Source organism: Naumovozyma castellii, chromosome 4 (genome assembly GCF_000237345.1).
Source record: "Naumovozyma castellii chromosome 4, complete genome".
NCBI classification, from domain to species: Eukaryota; Fungi; Ascomycota; class Saccharomycetes; order Saccharomycetales; family Saccharomycetaceae; genus Naumovozyma; species Naumovozyma castellii.
The window spans coordinates 103665-119896 of record NC_016494.1 but is presented as its reverse complement, the minus strand read 5'-3'; the positions used below and the strand labels follow the sequence as shown (position 1 = coordinate 119896).

At 36.7% G+C, this 16232-nt stretch overlaps 8 protein-coding genes and 2 non-coding genes across 10 annotated transcripts; 6 read left to right on the top strand and 4 right to left on the bottom strand.

Annotated features, from left to right (window-relative positions):
* Window positions 1–1490: 1490 nt before the first annotated feature.
* NCAS0D00680 (uncharacterized protein) lies at window positions 1491–2129 on the top strand (the record flags this gene model as incomplete). Its single annotated transcript, XM_003675965.1, has 1 exon — window positions 1491–2129. The coding sequence occupies one exon, from the start codon at window positions 1491–1493 to the stop codon at window positions 2127–2129; it is 639 nt and encodes a 212-aa protein (XP_003676013.1).
* A 51-nt stretch (window positions 2130–2180) lies between these two features.
* Window positions 2181–3218, bottom strand: NCAS0D00670 (uncharacterized protein; the record flags this gene model as incomplete). The annotated part of the gene is made up of 1 exon (XM_003675964.1): window positions 2181–3218. One exon carries the CDS (start codon window positions 3216–3218, stop codon window positions 2181–2183), a length of 1038 nt encoding a protein of 345 aa, XP_003676012.1.
* Window positions 3219–3406: 188 nt separating this feature from the next.
* On the bottom strand, window positions 3407–4963 carry AIM14 (putative metalloreductase; the record flags this gene model as incomplete). The annotated part of the gene is made up of 1 exon (XM_003675963.1): window positions 3407–4963. One exon carries the CDS (start codon window positions 4961–4963, stop codon window positions 3407–3409), a length of 1557 nt encoding a protein of 518 aa, XP_003676011.1.
* A 408-nt stretch (window positions 4964–5371) lies between these two features.
* On the top strand, window positions 5372–5442 carry NCAS0Dtrna4G. The gene has a single exon. It is a non-coding gene; the product is annotated as a tRNA-Gly (tRNA).
* A 197-nt stretch (window positions 5443–5639) lies between these two features.
* On the top strand, window positions 5640–8219 carry AIP5 (Aip5p; the record flags this gene model as incomplete). The annotated part of the gene is made up of 1 exon (XM_003675962.1): window positions 5640–8219. The coding sequence occupies one exon, from the start codon at window positions 5640–5642 to the stop codon at window positions 8217–8219; it is 2580 nt and encodes an 859-aa protein (XP_003676010.1).
* Window positions 8220–8624: 405 nt separating this feature from the next.
* GSY1 (glycogen (starch) synthase GSY1) lies at window positions 8625–10748 on the top strand (the record flags this gene model as incomplete). The annotated part of the gene is made up of 1 exon (XM_003675961.1): window positions 8625–10748. The coding sequence occupies one exon, from the start codon at window positions 8625–8627 to the stop codon at window positions 10746–10748; it is 2124 nt and encodes a 707-aa protein (XP_003676009.1).
* A 555-nt stretch (window positions 10749–11303) lies between these two features.
* On the top strand, window positions 11304–12587 carry CMK1 (calmodulin-dependent protein kinase CMK1; the record flags this gene model as incomplete). Its single annotated transcript, XM_003675960.1, has 1 exon — window positions 11304–12587. The coding sequence occupies one exon, from the start codon at window positions 11304–11306 to the stop codon at window positions 12585–12587; it is 1284 nt and encodes a 427-aa protein (XP_003676008.1).
* A 143-nt stretch (window positions 12588–12730) lies between these two features.
* On the bottom strand, window positions 12731–15070 carry IOC3 (Ioc3p; the record flags this gene model as incomplete). The annotated part of the gene is made up of 1 exon (XM_003675959.1): window positions 12731–15070. The coding sequence occupies one exon, from the start codon at window positions 15068–15070 to the stop codon at window positions 12731–12733; it is 2340 nt and encodes a 779-aa protein (XP_003676007.1).
* Window positions 15071–15335: 265 nt separating this feature from the next.
* NCAS0Dtrna2Y lies at window positions 15336–15423 on the bottom strand. The gene is given in 2 exon segments: window positions 15336–15372; window positions 15384–15423. It is a non-coding gene; the product is annotated as a tRNA-Tyr (tRNA).
* A 324-nt stretch (window positions 15424–15747) lies between these two features.
* Window positions 15748–16212, top strand: MIC19 (Mic19p; the record flags this gene model as incomplete). The annotated part of the gene is made up of 1 exon (XM_003675958.1): window positions 15748–16212. The coding sequence occupies one exon, from the start codon at window positions 15748–15750 to the stop codon at window positions 16210–16212; it is 465 nt and encodes a 154-aa protein (XP_003676006.1).
* Between the last annotated feature and the right edge of the window lie 20 nt (window positions 16213–16232).

The following is a 16232-nucleotide window of genomic DNA, read 5'->3' as shown; positions in this document are numbered from 1 at the left end:
AAGAGATAAAAAAAATCAATTTACAATATTACGTGAGTTAATTCATCTATTGTTCATCGCTTAATGGTATGTAAATTTTTTTCAAGGTCACCTGGTTTTTCTACACATTCACATAATGTGGAAAATGGAGCTGAAGTATAATAATTTATTTTTCTTAAAAATCTAAATACTACATTTACTCAACCTTTCAAAATAGCTGGCATCCTGTACCACCATAATGAGAATTTGAAAATATCAATATCTGCCCACTTCAATTTTTGCTGTTCTGCAACAACTTCCTCAGTTTAAAGTATTAGCCTTGACAGCTTCAAGAGGTGGCATCGTAATCTATAAATGAATAATAAATCACGGCCTTACAAGTATAATTTATGTTGAATATTTCCTGATTCAAGAGGAGTTGTTGTGTTTTCACAAGATGTACAATTCTGGCAAAATGATAATAGTCTTCAGCTATTTGAAAAGACTTTAACTGTGCCTTTGAAAGATGGTTCCTGAGTAAATAATTAAGTGATGTACTTATTCCGAGGTTAGTTATTGTGCTTGCCCTTTAATATTTACATCGAATTAATCTATAACCGATTGAGCTGCTCAACTCCAATTTTTTTAATTAATAGGAATGGATTATTTATGTTCAACTTGGAAAAATAAAAGATTCAGTAAATTTGAAAATTATAAAATTTACCCAATGGTTTTTTCTAAAATAAATAATAAAGTTATCTCATGATATTTTTTTTTAACACAATTGTTTTGTAATTGACTCAATTCAGATATATCTGGGCCATTTTTAAAGAACGTGTTTTTACCATAATTTCAAAATTAAGTATAAGTTGTCCTATTTTAGGTTCCCTTCGTACAGGTGAAAAAACACTTCCACTCAAAGTTTAGACTTAAGGGCCTTATTATTTCTCCAAAACAAAAGAAAAACTTCCATTTTGATTAAGTTGTTTAACGTTGACTTGAAAATATTCAGACAGAATGTGGGCAAAAGAAGTTAAAATTTAAACGTTTATGTAATTATTGAGTTTTAGTGAAGAAAATCGGCCAGCTTTGCAACTAACAGCATTTGAGCGGTTATGCTCTAACTGCAGGTAACTTCTGGATATGATGATAATTATTTGGGGTAATTTTTTTCTTCAACTTTCTCTATTTGTTTGAGAATAATAGCTTAAACAGGGAATAACAACACAAGAGATTAATACCCTAAAAAATCAAGCAAAGAGAAGTGGAGAGGAATAACAATAACACAAAAGGGGTTAGCAAAGGTGTGAAGAAATGACTAAGGTAATTTTCTGTAAGGGAACTTAAAAACTACCGTATCATTATATACAATTTAGAGTCGTAACAGTCGAACCAATTTACGGCGTAATTTTCTAATTGCGCAGATGACAGAAAAAAAATGAATGAGTTAAACTCGATCTTTATTCATCAAGTAGATAGTATCACCAAGTTGAGCGGCAGTAGCATCAGATACTAACAACAAGGCAAAGAGAATGTCTCATGAAAAGCAACCTCTCCTACCGCACAGCATATACAGGATAGAAACCCCTAAGAATACTCACGGATGGAAATATAAAACGCTCCGTACGTTGGTGTGGCTATCCCTATTCTTTCTTTTGTCATTTCAAACATTGAGGTTGTCTACCAATATTTATTTCAGTAACCAAACGTTTACAGTGGTAAGTATTTACCCAAGTGGGTTGACAAATGAACATAAGGATATCAAATTCACTTGCAAGATAGAATTAAAACAAGAATCAATATATGATGATTCCTTTAATATGGAGAAAGTAACCACGTTTCTGAATGAAAATATTGTCAAGGGGGTAGATATTGGAATAAGGAATGCCGTTATACTTAATGTCGCCGAAGATTCGAAGGAGAGAAATGCTACTGTATTGGGGAACGTTTCCATAGAGAAATTAATCTCTGTTTCATTGGAACCGAAAGGTGATTCACAACTATTAACTATCCATGGAACGATAGAACCCAAAATGGATAACATTTGGGATATTATAAAAAATTTCAAAAATTACGATATTTGGTTAAAAGGTGATCTTGATGTTTTCAGACCTACGGCAATTTGGAACATTCCTTTCTTCAAATCCTCTAAGGTACACATAAAACTTTAAGCAACTTATAAGCAAAATATCTAATCTATAATATAATATTTATTTATTTATTTATTCGCCTAATACCTTCAATAATAATTGAGAAACTGCAATATCCATAACAGCCAATCCAATGATTTTGCAAAGAATAAAGTGATTCCCATCGACTTCGAGAACAGGAATACTACTAGCAGAAAGTTCACCAATTTCTACCAAATTACTCTTTTTAACGTTTGCTGAAATCAATTCTCCTGCCTCAGATAAAGTATGTTCACAGGAGTCAACAATAATGGGTGTACTTGAGTTCTTGAACATATCGATCAGCTCCTCATCACATTCATGCATTGTTGATCGATAACTGCCAATCAACGAAATATAAGTAAACGATCCATCACGATTCAAATCCTGGCAAAACAAATTTGGTGTCAACGTTGGTAGGCAGCCAAATATTACGTTACTTTGCCCAACACATTTCCTCACCCCAAGTTTATCATCTATTTGAATATCATTAAGAGTTATAACAGCATCTTTCCCTAGTAATTCTTTTAAGACTTTGGTATTAATTGGTCTGGTGCGATAAATTGTAGTCACATGGAATGGTTTGCTTGGATATAAATAATGCAACAGTTTGATTGCTATTATGATGTGCCATTTAGCTTGCAACCCGGTACCGAAAACAGATAAATTTATAAATTGTGAATCTTTGAAAGCATCCAAATGGTCCTTAAGGTATAAATACAAGGGTAGACAACTAACTAATGCAGTTCTCACTGCAGTTATTACTTTAGCCTCTAACGACCCCTTTAATGTACCATCAATTGGATCCATCACAGTAATTGAGCCTTGTAACCCAAGGATGGGATTGTTGACTAATGTTTTGACACCTGAGTACTCTTGGCTTACAACAGGCATTATTAAATGAGTTACCTCGTCACCATCCTTCGAGATGATCTTGTGTGCCATTCTTGGTGGGTTAATTGAAGGATCCACAGTATATGTTTGCAAAGCAGCTAGCAATTGGTTTAAAAAATACACCAACGTTGCACCATCTGCTTTAGAAAAGAAAGCTTCGACTTCATCATCGGTAACAATCACGTTCTTCATCTTCATCTCGTCAATGTTCTTACAATTGCTTATATATTGTGAAGCTATATATAAATACTCCAATAATTGTGTGCGCGCAACACTAATTTTTAAGGTTGTTTGGTATATTGGGTATATTATTAATTACAGTTATAAATGGGGTATATTAGTAGTTATATAAAAATGTATAATAGCAGTTTAGCTAGCAAGTAAGCTTAGAATCCATAGCTTTCCGTTACTAAATTGATGTTACCATCTTTAGCAAATTGTGTCGCACCGCTAATTAATCTATCTGGTCCACAACAGAAAACCCAAGGATCAAAACTTTCCTTCAAATGCTTGGCATCGTCAACAAAATCGAATCTTCTAAATTTAACATTTTGATAAGGCGCTTCTTCTCCATTCTTAATGGCTAAGGAATCCATTTCAATCTCAAGATCTGTGTTATCAGACAAATCACCAACACTTCCACTGTTACCTCCTGCAGTGTGAGAAACGAATACTCTGAAAGTGAAATTCTCTGGCATCGAATCATATTTGAAGATATGTTTCAACACATCCAATTGTACAACATCATTTATTAACCAAATCAGTTCACACCTTTTAATGTTTGATTCCATGCCACTATTTTCTAAATTGAGCAAATATCTGAAAATGGGCAATCCAAAGGCGATCCCACTTCCACCACAAATAATTTGAACGTCTCTTAATCTTGCTGGGTCCCTTTCGAAAAACGATGGTGGGATCTTAGATTGTTGACAGTAATAGTTGATCATAGCATATTTATGGCCCTCTTTAAGTTTGAAAGTATTCTCAGTGATGACTAAGTCCAGAGTATTATCTCCTGCTATGGAGGCCACTGTGTATGGATGAGAAGGGTATATCCAAAACAATGGATTCCATCTGCTACTGTATTCAGATATTCTCACATGTGTAATAAGTGAAAAGTCAGGACGATCAATGCATTCTCTTGGAAACTGAATAACGACCAATGAAGAATCTGATTCAACAATCTTTTTAACAACAGTGACTGGTTTTACAAACCACATCTTAATGAATATTTGAAGGCATAACAATATAATATTGGTAATCAGCAATGGGAAAACGATACCGGGCTTTGAATGAATAGGTGTCATTATAATGAAGGAAAAATTCATTAAGTTATGGATAATGTAAAAGGCATTATAATATCTGCGTCTAAATGGTTTTAATGAGCAAAACATCAGTATGATGACCATGGCAAAAATTGCCACACCAAGAGCCATGTATGGATCACTAACTGCCTCAACGAGTACCCCTTCTGTTGCCCACATAATAAAGAAGGCAATACTATGTATCAATGCCAAAAGGCACAAAATTCTTGAAAGCCATTTATGCAAAGGGATCAAATCGATGTAATTCATAGAATTGGAAAATCTCAAATTATAGAATAAATTCAATGGGATCAAAGCATAACTTAATCTTCCAACTCTTTTCATGTAGACACTAAGGTTTTTTCTCCATGAATAATGAGAACTGAAAAATGCAATAATAATTGGGATAGAAAGTAAAGTGAGATGCGCCCAGGGATCAAAGAATCTAATTCTTCTTAAGAATCTATTTTTCACTGGAGTTCTTGATCTCTTGTTCATATATTGCAACAGAACAACTATCATAGCATACACGATAGTGATAGAGAACACATAATGTCCGTACCATATATTAGCGTAGTGACTTGCACCTTCATGTCTCTTAGATAAAGCAGTAAAATTCAATTCTTCAGCTGAAGTCATCGTACCGCGTGCAGTTAATTATGAGTCTTCACCTTCTCCCAAGAGATACCAAAAACAACAGTAAAACCAATCTTTTCTTTGCCAAACTGTGTAGCAAAGGGGTTAGTTATATAGGTTTCCCTTTTTCACCCAGTTTCCATCTAAAATGGTTTCAGTTCAATGAGTGCCTGTTACTAACCACGATCCGTTGTACAGGCCCTATTAAACGCCGATATAGACCGTATATGTGTTCACTAATCTTGGCTAATATCAGGGTGTAAATCAGTTCGAAAACATTCTCACACGTCTTCGTTGAAACTGGTATGCCCTTCTGAAAAAAATGCTCATCGTTTGAGAAGATTGAAAAAATTGAACCCTGAAACCGGGCTTCAAAGGACCAGTTAATCCACCAGAAAAACATAAAAATAAGCGCAGGTGGTTTAGTGGTAAAATCCAACGTTGCCATCGTTGGGCCCCGGGTTCGATTCCCGGCTTGCGCATTTATTTTTTTTATATTTTATTTTTTTTATTGTTTTCCATGAATCTGTTAACTTCCGAAGGATGAAATAAAGGAAGACAGCTAATTATGTAACGTTAGATCTGTCAACGTTACTATACAAAGCTGTATTTTTGGAAAAAACGTTTTTCTACGATCAATTGATTTGAAGAAGAGCTCATAGCACAATTAGACTAAATTATGGATCCAACAGAAACTACAAGGGATCCAAATGCTGATCTACCAATAGCGGCTGGAAGTATGGAACAACCTGATCCGGTGGTCATTAAAGATCTAGAGACATTCTTGGAGGAAGAAACTAAGGGAGAGAAAACGAAAAAGAAAAAACTTAAGAAGAAAGTGAAAAAGAAGGTAAAGAAGAAGAAAGATGAGGGATCTGAGGATGACAATAATCAAGAGGAATCAACTGCGATTCCAACTGAAGATGGTGCAGAGGTTCCTGTTAAGAAAATGGTCAGGAGGAAAAAGAAGAAAACAAAAGACCATGCCAATACTTTGGAAGACGACAATGGAGATGAGGATATTTCAAAGAAAAAGACAAAGAAGAAGAAGAAGTTGAAAAAAAAAGTGAAAGTACCTCCTGAAACCGTTGAGAATACCGAGAAGGCAGGATTAGATTCCATTATGGTGGGTATTGAAGAATTCTTACAGGATGAAGAAGGTGAAATCCCAGTTAACATAATCAAAGAAGAAAAAAATGAAAAGTATGTTGGAATAGAAACGAAAGAACCTTTGTCAACAGCTAATGATGATAGTAAAGTTGAAAAGGATGATAATGTTGAGTCTAGTGAAGCAACTGAGACAACTACAGCTAATGATGACAGTAAGGTCGAAAAGAAGGATGATGTTGGGTCCGGTGAACCAACTGAGACAGCTGCAAATAGTAATGACATTAGCGCTGAAAAGGAGGATGATGTTGAATCTACTGAGACAATTACAACTAATGATGACAGTAAAGTTGAAAAGAAGAATGATGTTGGGTCCGGTGGACCAACTGAGACAACTACAACTGCAGATAATGAAAGTAATAAGGATTCAAATTCGAATGAGGAAGAAGCAGTAAATGAAATTGAAGGGGAGGAGAAGACAATATCATCAGAGCCAAACCTAGTGAAGCCACATCAACATAGTGTAAACAGTGATGCTTTTGAACCAGTGATTGCGAAGGAAAAAGAAGAAGACAATGGTGATGAAAACGAAGAGCTACCAAAACTAGAAAATCCGACAACGTCAATAACGAAGTTAGAAGAACCTGAAGAGCCTATTAAAGAATCAATAATGATTGAAAATATTGAAGGTTCAGGTAGGCAAGAAGTGCAAGTTGAAGATGGCCTTAATAATAAGAGTTCGGAGCATAAAAGTGCTTCAATGGAAGAACCAGAACCTAAGACTGTTTATTTGGAATCCGAGGATAACATGGAAGAGGAAAGGCAGCCATCAATAAATACAGACGAATTATCAGAAAACCTGGCAGGTTTACCTGAAAAGGAAGAAGGAGAAGAAGAAGAAGAATTAGAAAAAGACATCAAAGAGACGGTAAAAGAACAATCAACTTCGATTAATGGTCCTGAGCCAATTTTAAATGAAACTGAGGAACTAAATTCCGATACAGAATTAAAAGAATCACCAGTCACATCAAAGGAGGAACAATCGATTGAGACTTCAATTACGCCGGAAAATGTAACTACAAATATTATATCGGAGACATCTAAATTGGAAGAAAATGATGAGTGGAACGATGGAAAGGTGGCACAAGAGGGTGAAATAACCGTTGATTTATCCGGTGATGCTGATACGGAGATTACTGATGAGTCAAGCACTAAAAATGCAAATGCGGGTGCAACAGATGATGAACTACCGGAAGTCCGCGTTGAAACGGAAATTGAAATGGAGGGGGATGAAGTTGATGGAAATGTTCTCGTAGAAGACGAAAGCTCAAAGGAAACTACAATTGACCACCTTACGGAGGAAAAATCCGATAATATTACGGACGAGAAAAAACCTGAAAGTGAAAATGAGTCTGCCGGGGAAGATAATATAGAACCCATCGATGCCATTTCAGAAGGATCAAGTACACTTCCTGAAGATCAAGAAGAAAAGGGAATACCAGAAACTGGAAAATCCAATGAAGGTTTAAACGCAAAGGATAATGATGAAATAACAAAATCAGTTGTAAACGAAGATGAAACGAAGGGATTGACGTTTGATGACGAACCTACTAAGGATGTATCGTTGCCTCTGGATGTTGAAGACACGTCAAAGAAACCGCCCATTGAATCAACGAAGGACACCATGAATGATATTCTTGCAGAGACAGATGCTTTTTTGAAAGAATTGGGACTTGATATGGTAAACGATGCTGATGCTAATGATCTTCTCTTGTCGCTAGATGGTAAGAAACCTACAAACGCAAAGAGTACAACAAACAAGGACACACCCAACACTATCAAGCAAAGTGACATTATCGCATACAACAAGACATTACCGGTATACATCTACACGTCTCTTGCTGGTGGAGGGTTCCATATGATCCCGCGTACCAACCGATTGACGACGATCCTCACTGCGAACAGAATCGAGTTCACGTACCGGGACTTGGGTACAGACGACGAGGCCCGGAGAGTGTGGAAGACGTTTGGCAAGGGTAGAAGCCTGCCCGGTGTGGTCAGAGGCCGCGACGACATCATTGGCAACTGGGAGGAGCTTGAAGAGGCCAACGAGGATTATAGAGTCGCGGACCTCATATACGGCAGTTTGTAGACACAGTGTATACCTCTATAGAATACACAGACAAATAGCCGCCCAGGTGGGCTAACCCACACAAAAACGGTTCCGCATTCCAGTCCCCACATTTTTTGTCGACCCCCTCTGGCTCAGAAACGTCCGCAGAGACCCTGGTGGTTGTCCAGAATGCACACAAAGCAGCCCTCAGAAAAGCCCGCACCGCCCGCGCGGCATGCCAGATTCCTCCGACTGTCATACTGCCCCCCTTTTTTCCTCTTTGGGTCGGAATTCCCCAACATGGAAATATACTTTGGTATTGTATGTGCCATTATATAAACTGACCGCAAACTTTATAACCTCGAGGAACTGAAAAATTCCAATCACTCTTTGTCTCTTGCAACAGCTCCAAGTAAACAAACACAAACAAACACAAACACAACCATGACTCGTGACTTGAAGAACCACTTGCTGTTCGAAGTCGCTACCGAAGTCGCCAACAGAGTTGGTGGTATCTACTCCGTCTTGAAATCAAAGGCTCCCATTACTGTGGCCCAATACAAGGAAAACTACATGCTGATCGGTCCGCTAAACAAGGCTACTTATCAGGATGAAATCGAACAACTAGATTGGACCGCTGAGGATTCCTTCCCCGGTGAATTGAAACCAATCCAAGATACCTTGCATTCTTTGAAATCCAAGGGTTTCAATTTTGTCTTTGGCCGTTGGTTAATCGAGGGCAACCCCAAAGTTTTATTGATCGATTTGGATTCCATTAGATATCGTCTTAACGAATGGAAAAGTGACCTTTGGTCCCTTGTCGGTATCCCATCCCCAGAATACGACACAGAGACAAATGATGCTATCTTGCTAGGTTACGCTGTCGTTTGGTTCTTGGGTGAATTGACTCAATTGGATAACCAACATGCCATCATTGCTCATTTCCATGAATGGTTAGCTGGTGTCGCGCTACCATTGTGCAGAAAGAAGAGAATCGATGTCGTTACCATCTTTACCACTCATGCTACTTTATTAGGTAGATATCTTTGTGCTGCTGGTGACGTGGATTTCTACAATAACTTGGCTTATTTCGATGTGGATGCTGAAGCTGGGAAGAGAGGTATTTACCACAGATATTGTATCGAACGTGCTGCAGCTCATACTGCGGATGTTTTCACTACCGTCTCACAAATTACCGCTTTAGAGGCCGAACATTTGTTAAAGAGGAAACCAGATGGGATTTTGCCCAATGGGTTGAATGTGGTCAAGTTTCAAGCGGTTCATGAATTCCAAAATTTGCATGCCTTGAAGAAGGAAAAGATTAATGAATTCGTTAGAGGTCATTTCCATGGTTCATTCGATTTCGATTTGGATAATACCTTATATTTCTTTATCGCTGGTAGATATGAATATAAGAATAAGGGTGCTGATATGTTTATTGAATCCCTAGCTCGTTTGAATTATAGATTAAAAGTCTCTGGATCCAAGAAGACAGTGGTTGCATTCATTATTATGCCTGCAAAGACTAATTCATTTACCGTGGAAGCTCTAAGAAGTCAAGCAGTGGTCAAATCATTGGAAACTACAGTGGATGAAATGACAAAGAACATTGGTAAGAGAATCTTTGAACATGCAATGAGATTCCCACACATGGGTGTCACTTCTGAAATACCTACCGATTTAACTGAATTATTGAAACCATCAGACAATGTCCTTTTAAAGAGACGTGTATTGTCTCTAAGAAGACCAGAAGGTGAATTACCACCAGTGGTGACCCATAACATGGTCGATGATGCTAATGATCCAATCTTAAACCAAATTAGACACGTGCAATTATTCAATAATGCAAGTGATAGAGTCAAAGTTATTTTCCATCCTGAGTTTTTGAATGCAAACAATCCAATCCTGGGTTTAGATTACGATGAATTTGTCAGAGGTTGTCATTTAGGTGTCTTCCCCTCATACTATGAACCTTGGGGTTACACTCCAGCTGAATGTACCGTTATGGGTGTCCCATCCATTACTACAAATCTTTCCGGGTTTGGTGCATACATGGAAGATTTGATTGAAACTAACCAAGCTAAGGATTACGGTATTTACATTGTGGATCGTCGTTTCAAGGCTCCTGATGAATCAGTGGAACAATTAGTGGATTGCATGGAAGAATTCGTTAAGAAGACTAGAAGACAAAGAATTAACCAAAGAAATAGAACTGAAAGATTGTCTGATTTATTAGATTGGAAACGTATGGGATTGGAATACGTCAAGGCTAGACAATTGGCCCTACGTAGAGCATACCCAGACCAATTCAAGCAAATGGTCGGTGAAGAATTAAATGACACCAATATGGAAACATTGGCTGGTGGTAAGAAATTAAAGATTGCTAGACCATTAAGTGTTCCAGGTTCTCCAAGAGAAAACAGAGCGGGAAGCACCGTGTTCATGACTCCAGGTGATTTAGGTACTCTTCAAGACGCTAATAATGTCAACGATTACTTCAACTTGAGTATGGATGGAAGATCCATAGAGGAAGATGATGATGATAATGATGACGATGCTGCTGAATGAGAACCTTTAATGAATTAAAAAAAAAAAAACTAAGGTACAAAATCACCATTTTTAGTAAGGTGTTTGATCAAAACACATGCATATGATAAAATTTGATACACTATTGATAAATTCCTAGTTTATTTTTGAGTATTTTTATATAATAAATAAAGTTTAATGTTAATGTTAATAATAGAGAATAGAGTTCCGCGGAACAACGGACATAAGCCTACTAATGTCCTTGAATCTGTCCAAGAAGAACAAAAGAAGAAGAGAGTGGTTTCCATACGATTTACTTGAACAACTATCCCTATGTGGCCAACTGTTTGTAACGTTCGCTCCTATTATCATCCTTAGAATGGTAGTTCCGTGTTCGCGAAAACCAAAATAGGTGAAGTTGATTTATCAAAGCCCGTGGAATAAGAAACGTTTCATCGTCGTTATGACGTTGTTCGAAACATATAAAAGAAATTATATTCTCGTCGAGTTAAGCTGGAGCACACTATCTGGAATAGACCCAGAAGAAGACAAACATATTTACAATAGCAAGTTTTACACGGCGAACAATAAGGAGAAATGAATGAACTGGAAGACCCATCGGTTGTTTCCCTTGAATCATTTAGTCTATTTCCTTCTAAAGTTACAAAGAGTGATTATGAATTTGGGAAGACATTAGGGGCTGGTTCCTTTGGAGTTGTTAGAGAGGCCACGAAAAAGTCGAACAACGAGGAAGTCGCCATAAAGATCCTGCTGAAGAAAGCCCTGGAGGGTAATCAAGTCCAACTGCAAATGTTGTATGATGAACTAACAATTTTGAAGAAACTGCATCATCCCAATATAGTAGAATTTAAAAACTGGTTTGAAACTGACGATAAAATTTACATCGTTACTCAGTTAGCCACAGGAGGTGAATTGTTTGATAGAATTATCAAAAAGGGGAGATTCTCGGAGGATGATGCTGTAAAGATATTGATACAGATTCTGAGTGCCGTGGAATATATTCATAGCCGGGATATAGTTCATAGGGATTTGAAACCAGAAAATCTGCTATACCTTACTGAAAAGGAAGATTCAGAATTAGTAATTGCTGATTTTGGGATTGCAAAGGAATTAAAAAAAGGGGAACAGTTAATATTTAAAGCCGCTGGTTCATTAGGGTACGTGGCACCGGAAGTACTAACGGTAGATGGGCATGGGAAACCATGCGACATATGGTCCATTGGTGTCATCACATATACTCTACTATCTGGTTATGCAGCCTTCGTGGCGGAGACAGTGGAAGGTTTTCTCGATGAATGTACTTCTGGTGATTATCCCGTTAAGTTTCACAAACCATATTGGGATAATATTTCAGATGATGCCAAAAATTTTATATTGAAGGCATTAGATTTGAATCCTCAAAAGAGACCCACAGCTACAGAATTATTGGATGATCCATGGATTACAAGTAAGGTATGTAGAAACGCTGATTTACTCCCTAGCTTCAAAGAACGGTTTGATGCACGCAAGAAATTCCGTGACGCAGTGGAGATTGTTAAATTAAACAACAGAATACGGAAACTAAGACAACTTTATTGTCTTGGAAGTGAAAGTGATTCCGATTTGAGATCGAACTCCGCTGTTAATATATCCAATGATACATTGGAAGCTGACTTGGATGAAAAACTAAAATTATGTGCCATCAGCAACCAAGATCGTACCTTGACAGAACAAGAGAAATTGAAGAAGTCTGTCCTAACCCAGAACGCATTTGCACAGATTGTGAAGGCAGCAACAAAAAATAAACAAAAAATTTATGACTATCGAACATCACATCCAGCAACGCCTGTTGATAATTCTAAAGAGAATGTTATTGATTAAAAGAAACCTATTGACCTAATCGTGATTTATAATGTATGCGATTAGTTTTTCGCATATTGTATTTTTACCCTAGCTTTTATTATATTCATATGTACTTTACCTATATTTAATTAAGTTATAATATACCAATTCTACTTCCACAACTAATCTAAGCGAGCTCTTTTGGAGCGTCTTCTATCATTTGTGTATTCTTCAGAACTCTCACCATCAAAACTATCAGCATCAACATCCCCTTCACTGTCATATTCAGTTGTATAGGTACGTGTCTGCATTCTCCTTAATTGTCTTTTACCTGGATTCATATCGGCATATTGAACCTTTAATTGCTCAAATTCCACTAATATATAATATAATTCAGACAAGTATTCGTGTAACATTTTTAATTTATTCCTTGCTGTGTTATACCTTGCATCTTTTGGCAAAGGATGTTTATTAACAAGGGAAGTTTCTGATTTTTCCTCATTGATTGCTGATTCATCTTGTTGTTCTCCTTCATTATCTTCTTTCTCCTTTGGCAAAGCAATCTTGTAATCAAGAACTTCCAAGAATTCCTTTAGTGATTTCGAATCATGACACATTTCATACCAATATACTTTCCCAACTGTATTAACACCACGAGCAGTATCCCTTATCAATGATGGAGAATCATGGTAGAATAATTTAAATTGGGCACTCATCAATTGCCCGTAGTTTTCAAATAAAGTATATGTATTATACTCATGGGTACTAAATTTTTGCAGCAGTTCTTTCAACGTCCTTAAATCTGTAAATGTGTTTATACTTTGAGTCTCACAGTAAGTCTGTAACCTTGGAAGATAAAAATCACCCATGTGTGGAACTCTACCTATGAAAAATTCCTGTGATCTTAATTTATAGAGCTCATCATCAAATGGATTATTCAAAGGATTATCATTAAGTTCACCTTCAAATACTTGGGCCCATTTATCATATAGAGAAATAATAGTTTTCTCCTTCTCTTCCTTTGGAACGTTCTTTAATGCATCCTTAATTTCTTTCAATATTTCTAATTTCTTACCAAAATCATTATTCTTACCTTCTTTCAAAAGTTTTCTAAAATGCTTCTTTTTCGAACGAATTTCAAACCTTGCTTGAACAAGACTGGTTAACTTAACAAATCTCTTAAATGTAGGTTCTGCACCCTCCACGAAATATCTGGGGACATGTTGAGTATGGACACCAAATGCCTGATCTTTCTTGAAATGTGAAAGGTGGTAGATTTCATTATGAATCAAAGTAGAATAACCACTACACCAGTCAGTCAATGCTCGTAATAGAACAATACGGTCTGCTGGATTCAATGCAAGAATACCCATTCTATCCAAATCCGGGTTCTGAATAGGATCATCTTCTAATGGGACAGGGCTACTTTGAAACCAAGTGTAAATGTTTCTAGTTAAGATTTCGGGGTTGTTTGGGTCAACTGGAGGGCCATTATCGTTCACAGGGAACAGTGATGAAATAGGTTTAGAAACATCTGGCACTAAACATGGGGAGCGCCATTCACGCGGATACCCCCATGATCTACAACGTTCTCTTAATAGAGTCATTAATGGGGCAAATGCCTTTTTAGAGGATGAATTAATTTCATTCAAGGTAATTGGTTCAAATTCTTCGTCTTTTTTAACTTGAGTAAAGATAAGGTTCAATAACGAGAGAAACAAAAGGTTCATCTTATCTTGATATCCAATGACTTCCTTTACAGGAATGTAATCTTGGTATAGCAATTTCCGTTGCTTCGTCATTTCTACCTGTTGCTGTTGCTGTTTAGGTACCTTTCCTACCACAGGTTCCGGGTATAAATCTAATCCTATTTCATAATCTTGAAAGGATAAGTTTTGCAATTCAGCAGCGAAATACCTATTGAATTTATTAACAAATGTCATTGATTTAATCACATCTCCAGCATATGGCACAGATTTCATATTTGGACTCTTCAAACGGGAAACCACACTTTGATGAGTTTTGAAATCTGAAGAAAGCAAAGGAACATTTGAAGTCCAATCACCTGGATTCAATATAGGTTCCTGCAGACTTGGAGTTGGTGTTGCCGCATGTTTAACAAGAAGTTTAGCTGGCTTCTTAGACAATGTTATTTTTAGAGTAGAATGGTTGTTTACAGATTTATGGGAAACTGTCTTTTTACCGTCCCCTTTGACCTTCTTGGTTACCTTCTTCTTCTTTTTCTCATGCTTCTTTGGAGCAAATATTTCATCTTCCTCAAATGATATATCAGTTCTTGGCTTGTGAACACGAGTGGATCTTCGAAGGCCAGTAGTGTTTTCAACTGGAACAACAGCGGGAGTAACAGCATTACCAGGCGATTGACCCGATTCATCTTTGTTTAACATGCTATTAGGAGCAGTAGTACTGTTGTTTGAGATGCCATTTGGAACCATTGATGGATCCCCTTCCTTTTGAGTAGGCATTACTGATTCCTGAATGGGTTCTTGATCGTTCGACATCTTTAGTTGGCTTGATTGGAAAGTAACTTCAATGGAAAATTAACGATGATAAAAGTTTCAACAATAATAAATAATTCTGTAAACGCTTGTCTGATCTGGCGATGGAATCGTTGAACACGATTTTTCACTGCAACTTAGTTGACTAATTAAATTCTATTTGATTAAATTGGAACAAGATACCTTAATATGAAACAGGAAGGGACTTAATATATGATTAAAACAACAATATAACGTATCATATAAAAAAGAGGAAGAAAAAAAAATATCTCCCGGGGGCGAGTCGAACGCCCGATCTCAAGATTTCGTGTTTTAAATTACAGTCTTGCGCCTTAAACCAACTTGGCTACCGAGAGTCTTTTTTGTAAATTTTTATTTTGAATCAGATATCCAAACCAAAATTTAAAAATCATGTGATTTCTGTTAAAGAGTCTAATTAAACGGTACAAACTAGAATTGTGGTGGTTTAGAAGTAGTACCACCAGTTGTGCACTTACCATTTATTTTCAGCTCAAGAGTTTTGTTTATACAGTGTTGGTGACTTAATCGCTGAATTTTTTAGGGAACAAATAAATACATCGAGAAGAAATCTTTAAATCCGACCTTGGACTTTATTGGATCAAGAAGCAACACACATAAGGAGTCCACCAAACTTCAGTATAGAGACTCATCTTTAGAAAATGGGAGCTGCATCGTCAAAACAACAATCGGATACCTTGGTGTTAAAACCTAATGTCGATTTGAACCTCTCAGAGACCGTTTTGACTCAATTAGACAGAAACATCGATACAGATTCGATAAGACACAAAAAGGCAGAGAAGTATATTGAGGATAAGGTATCTGAAAGGTTAGTTGAGCTAGAAAATGAAACGCTAAAGAAATTTGAAGATGAATTAGAAGCATCCTTGCTTACCGAACAACCAAATGATACTTTCACATCAAGTGAGTTGGCAGAAAAAGTTAAACAGTTAGAACAGAGATTAAATAGGTTTAAGGAATTAGAAGATAAAAGAAAGAATAAATATGATTCAGAAGATGGCATAAGGTCACAACTAAAGGAATGTTTGTTAAAAAATAAGGGGAAGCCATTGAATTGTTACGAAGAAATGAAGCAATTCAATAAGCTGGTTCAAAATCAATCTTGATTATATTAGAAGATAAATGA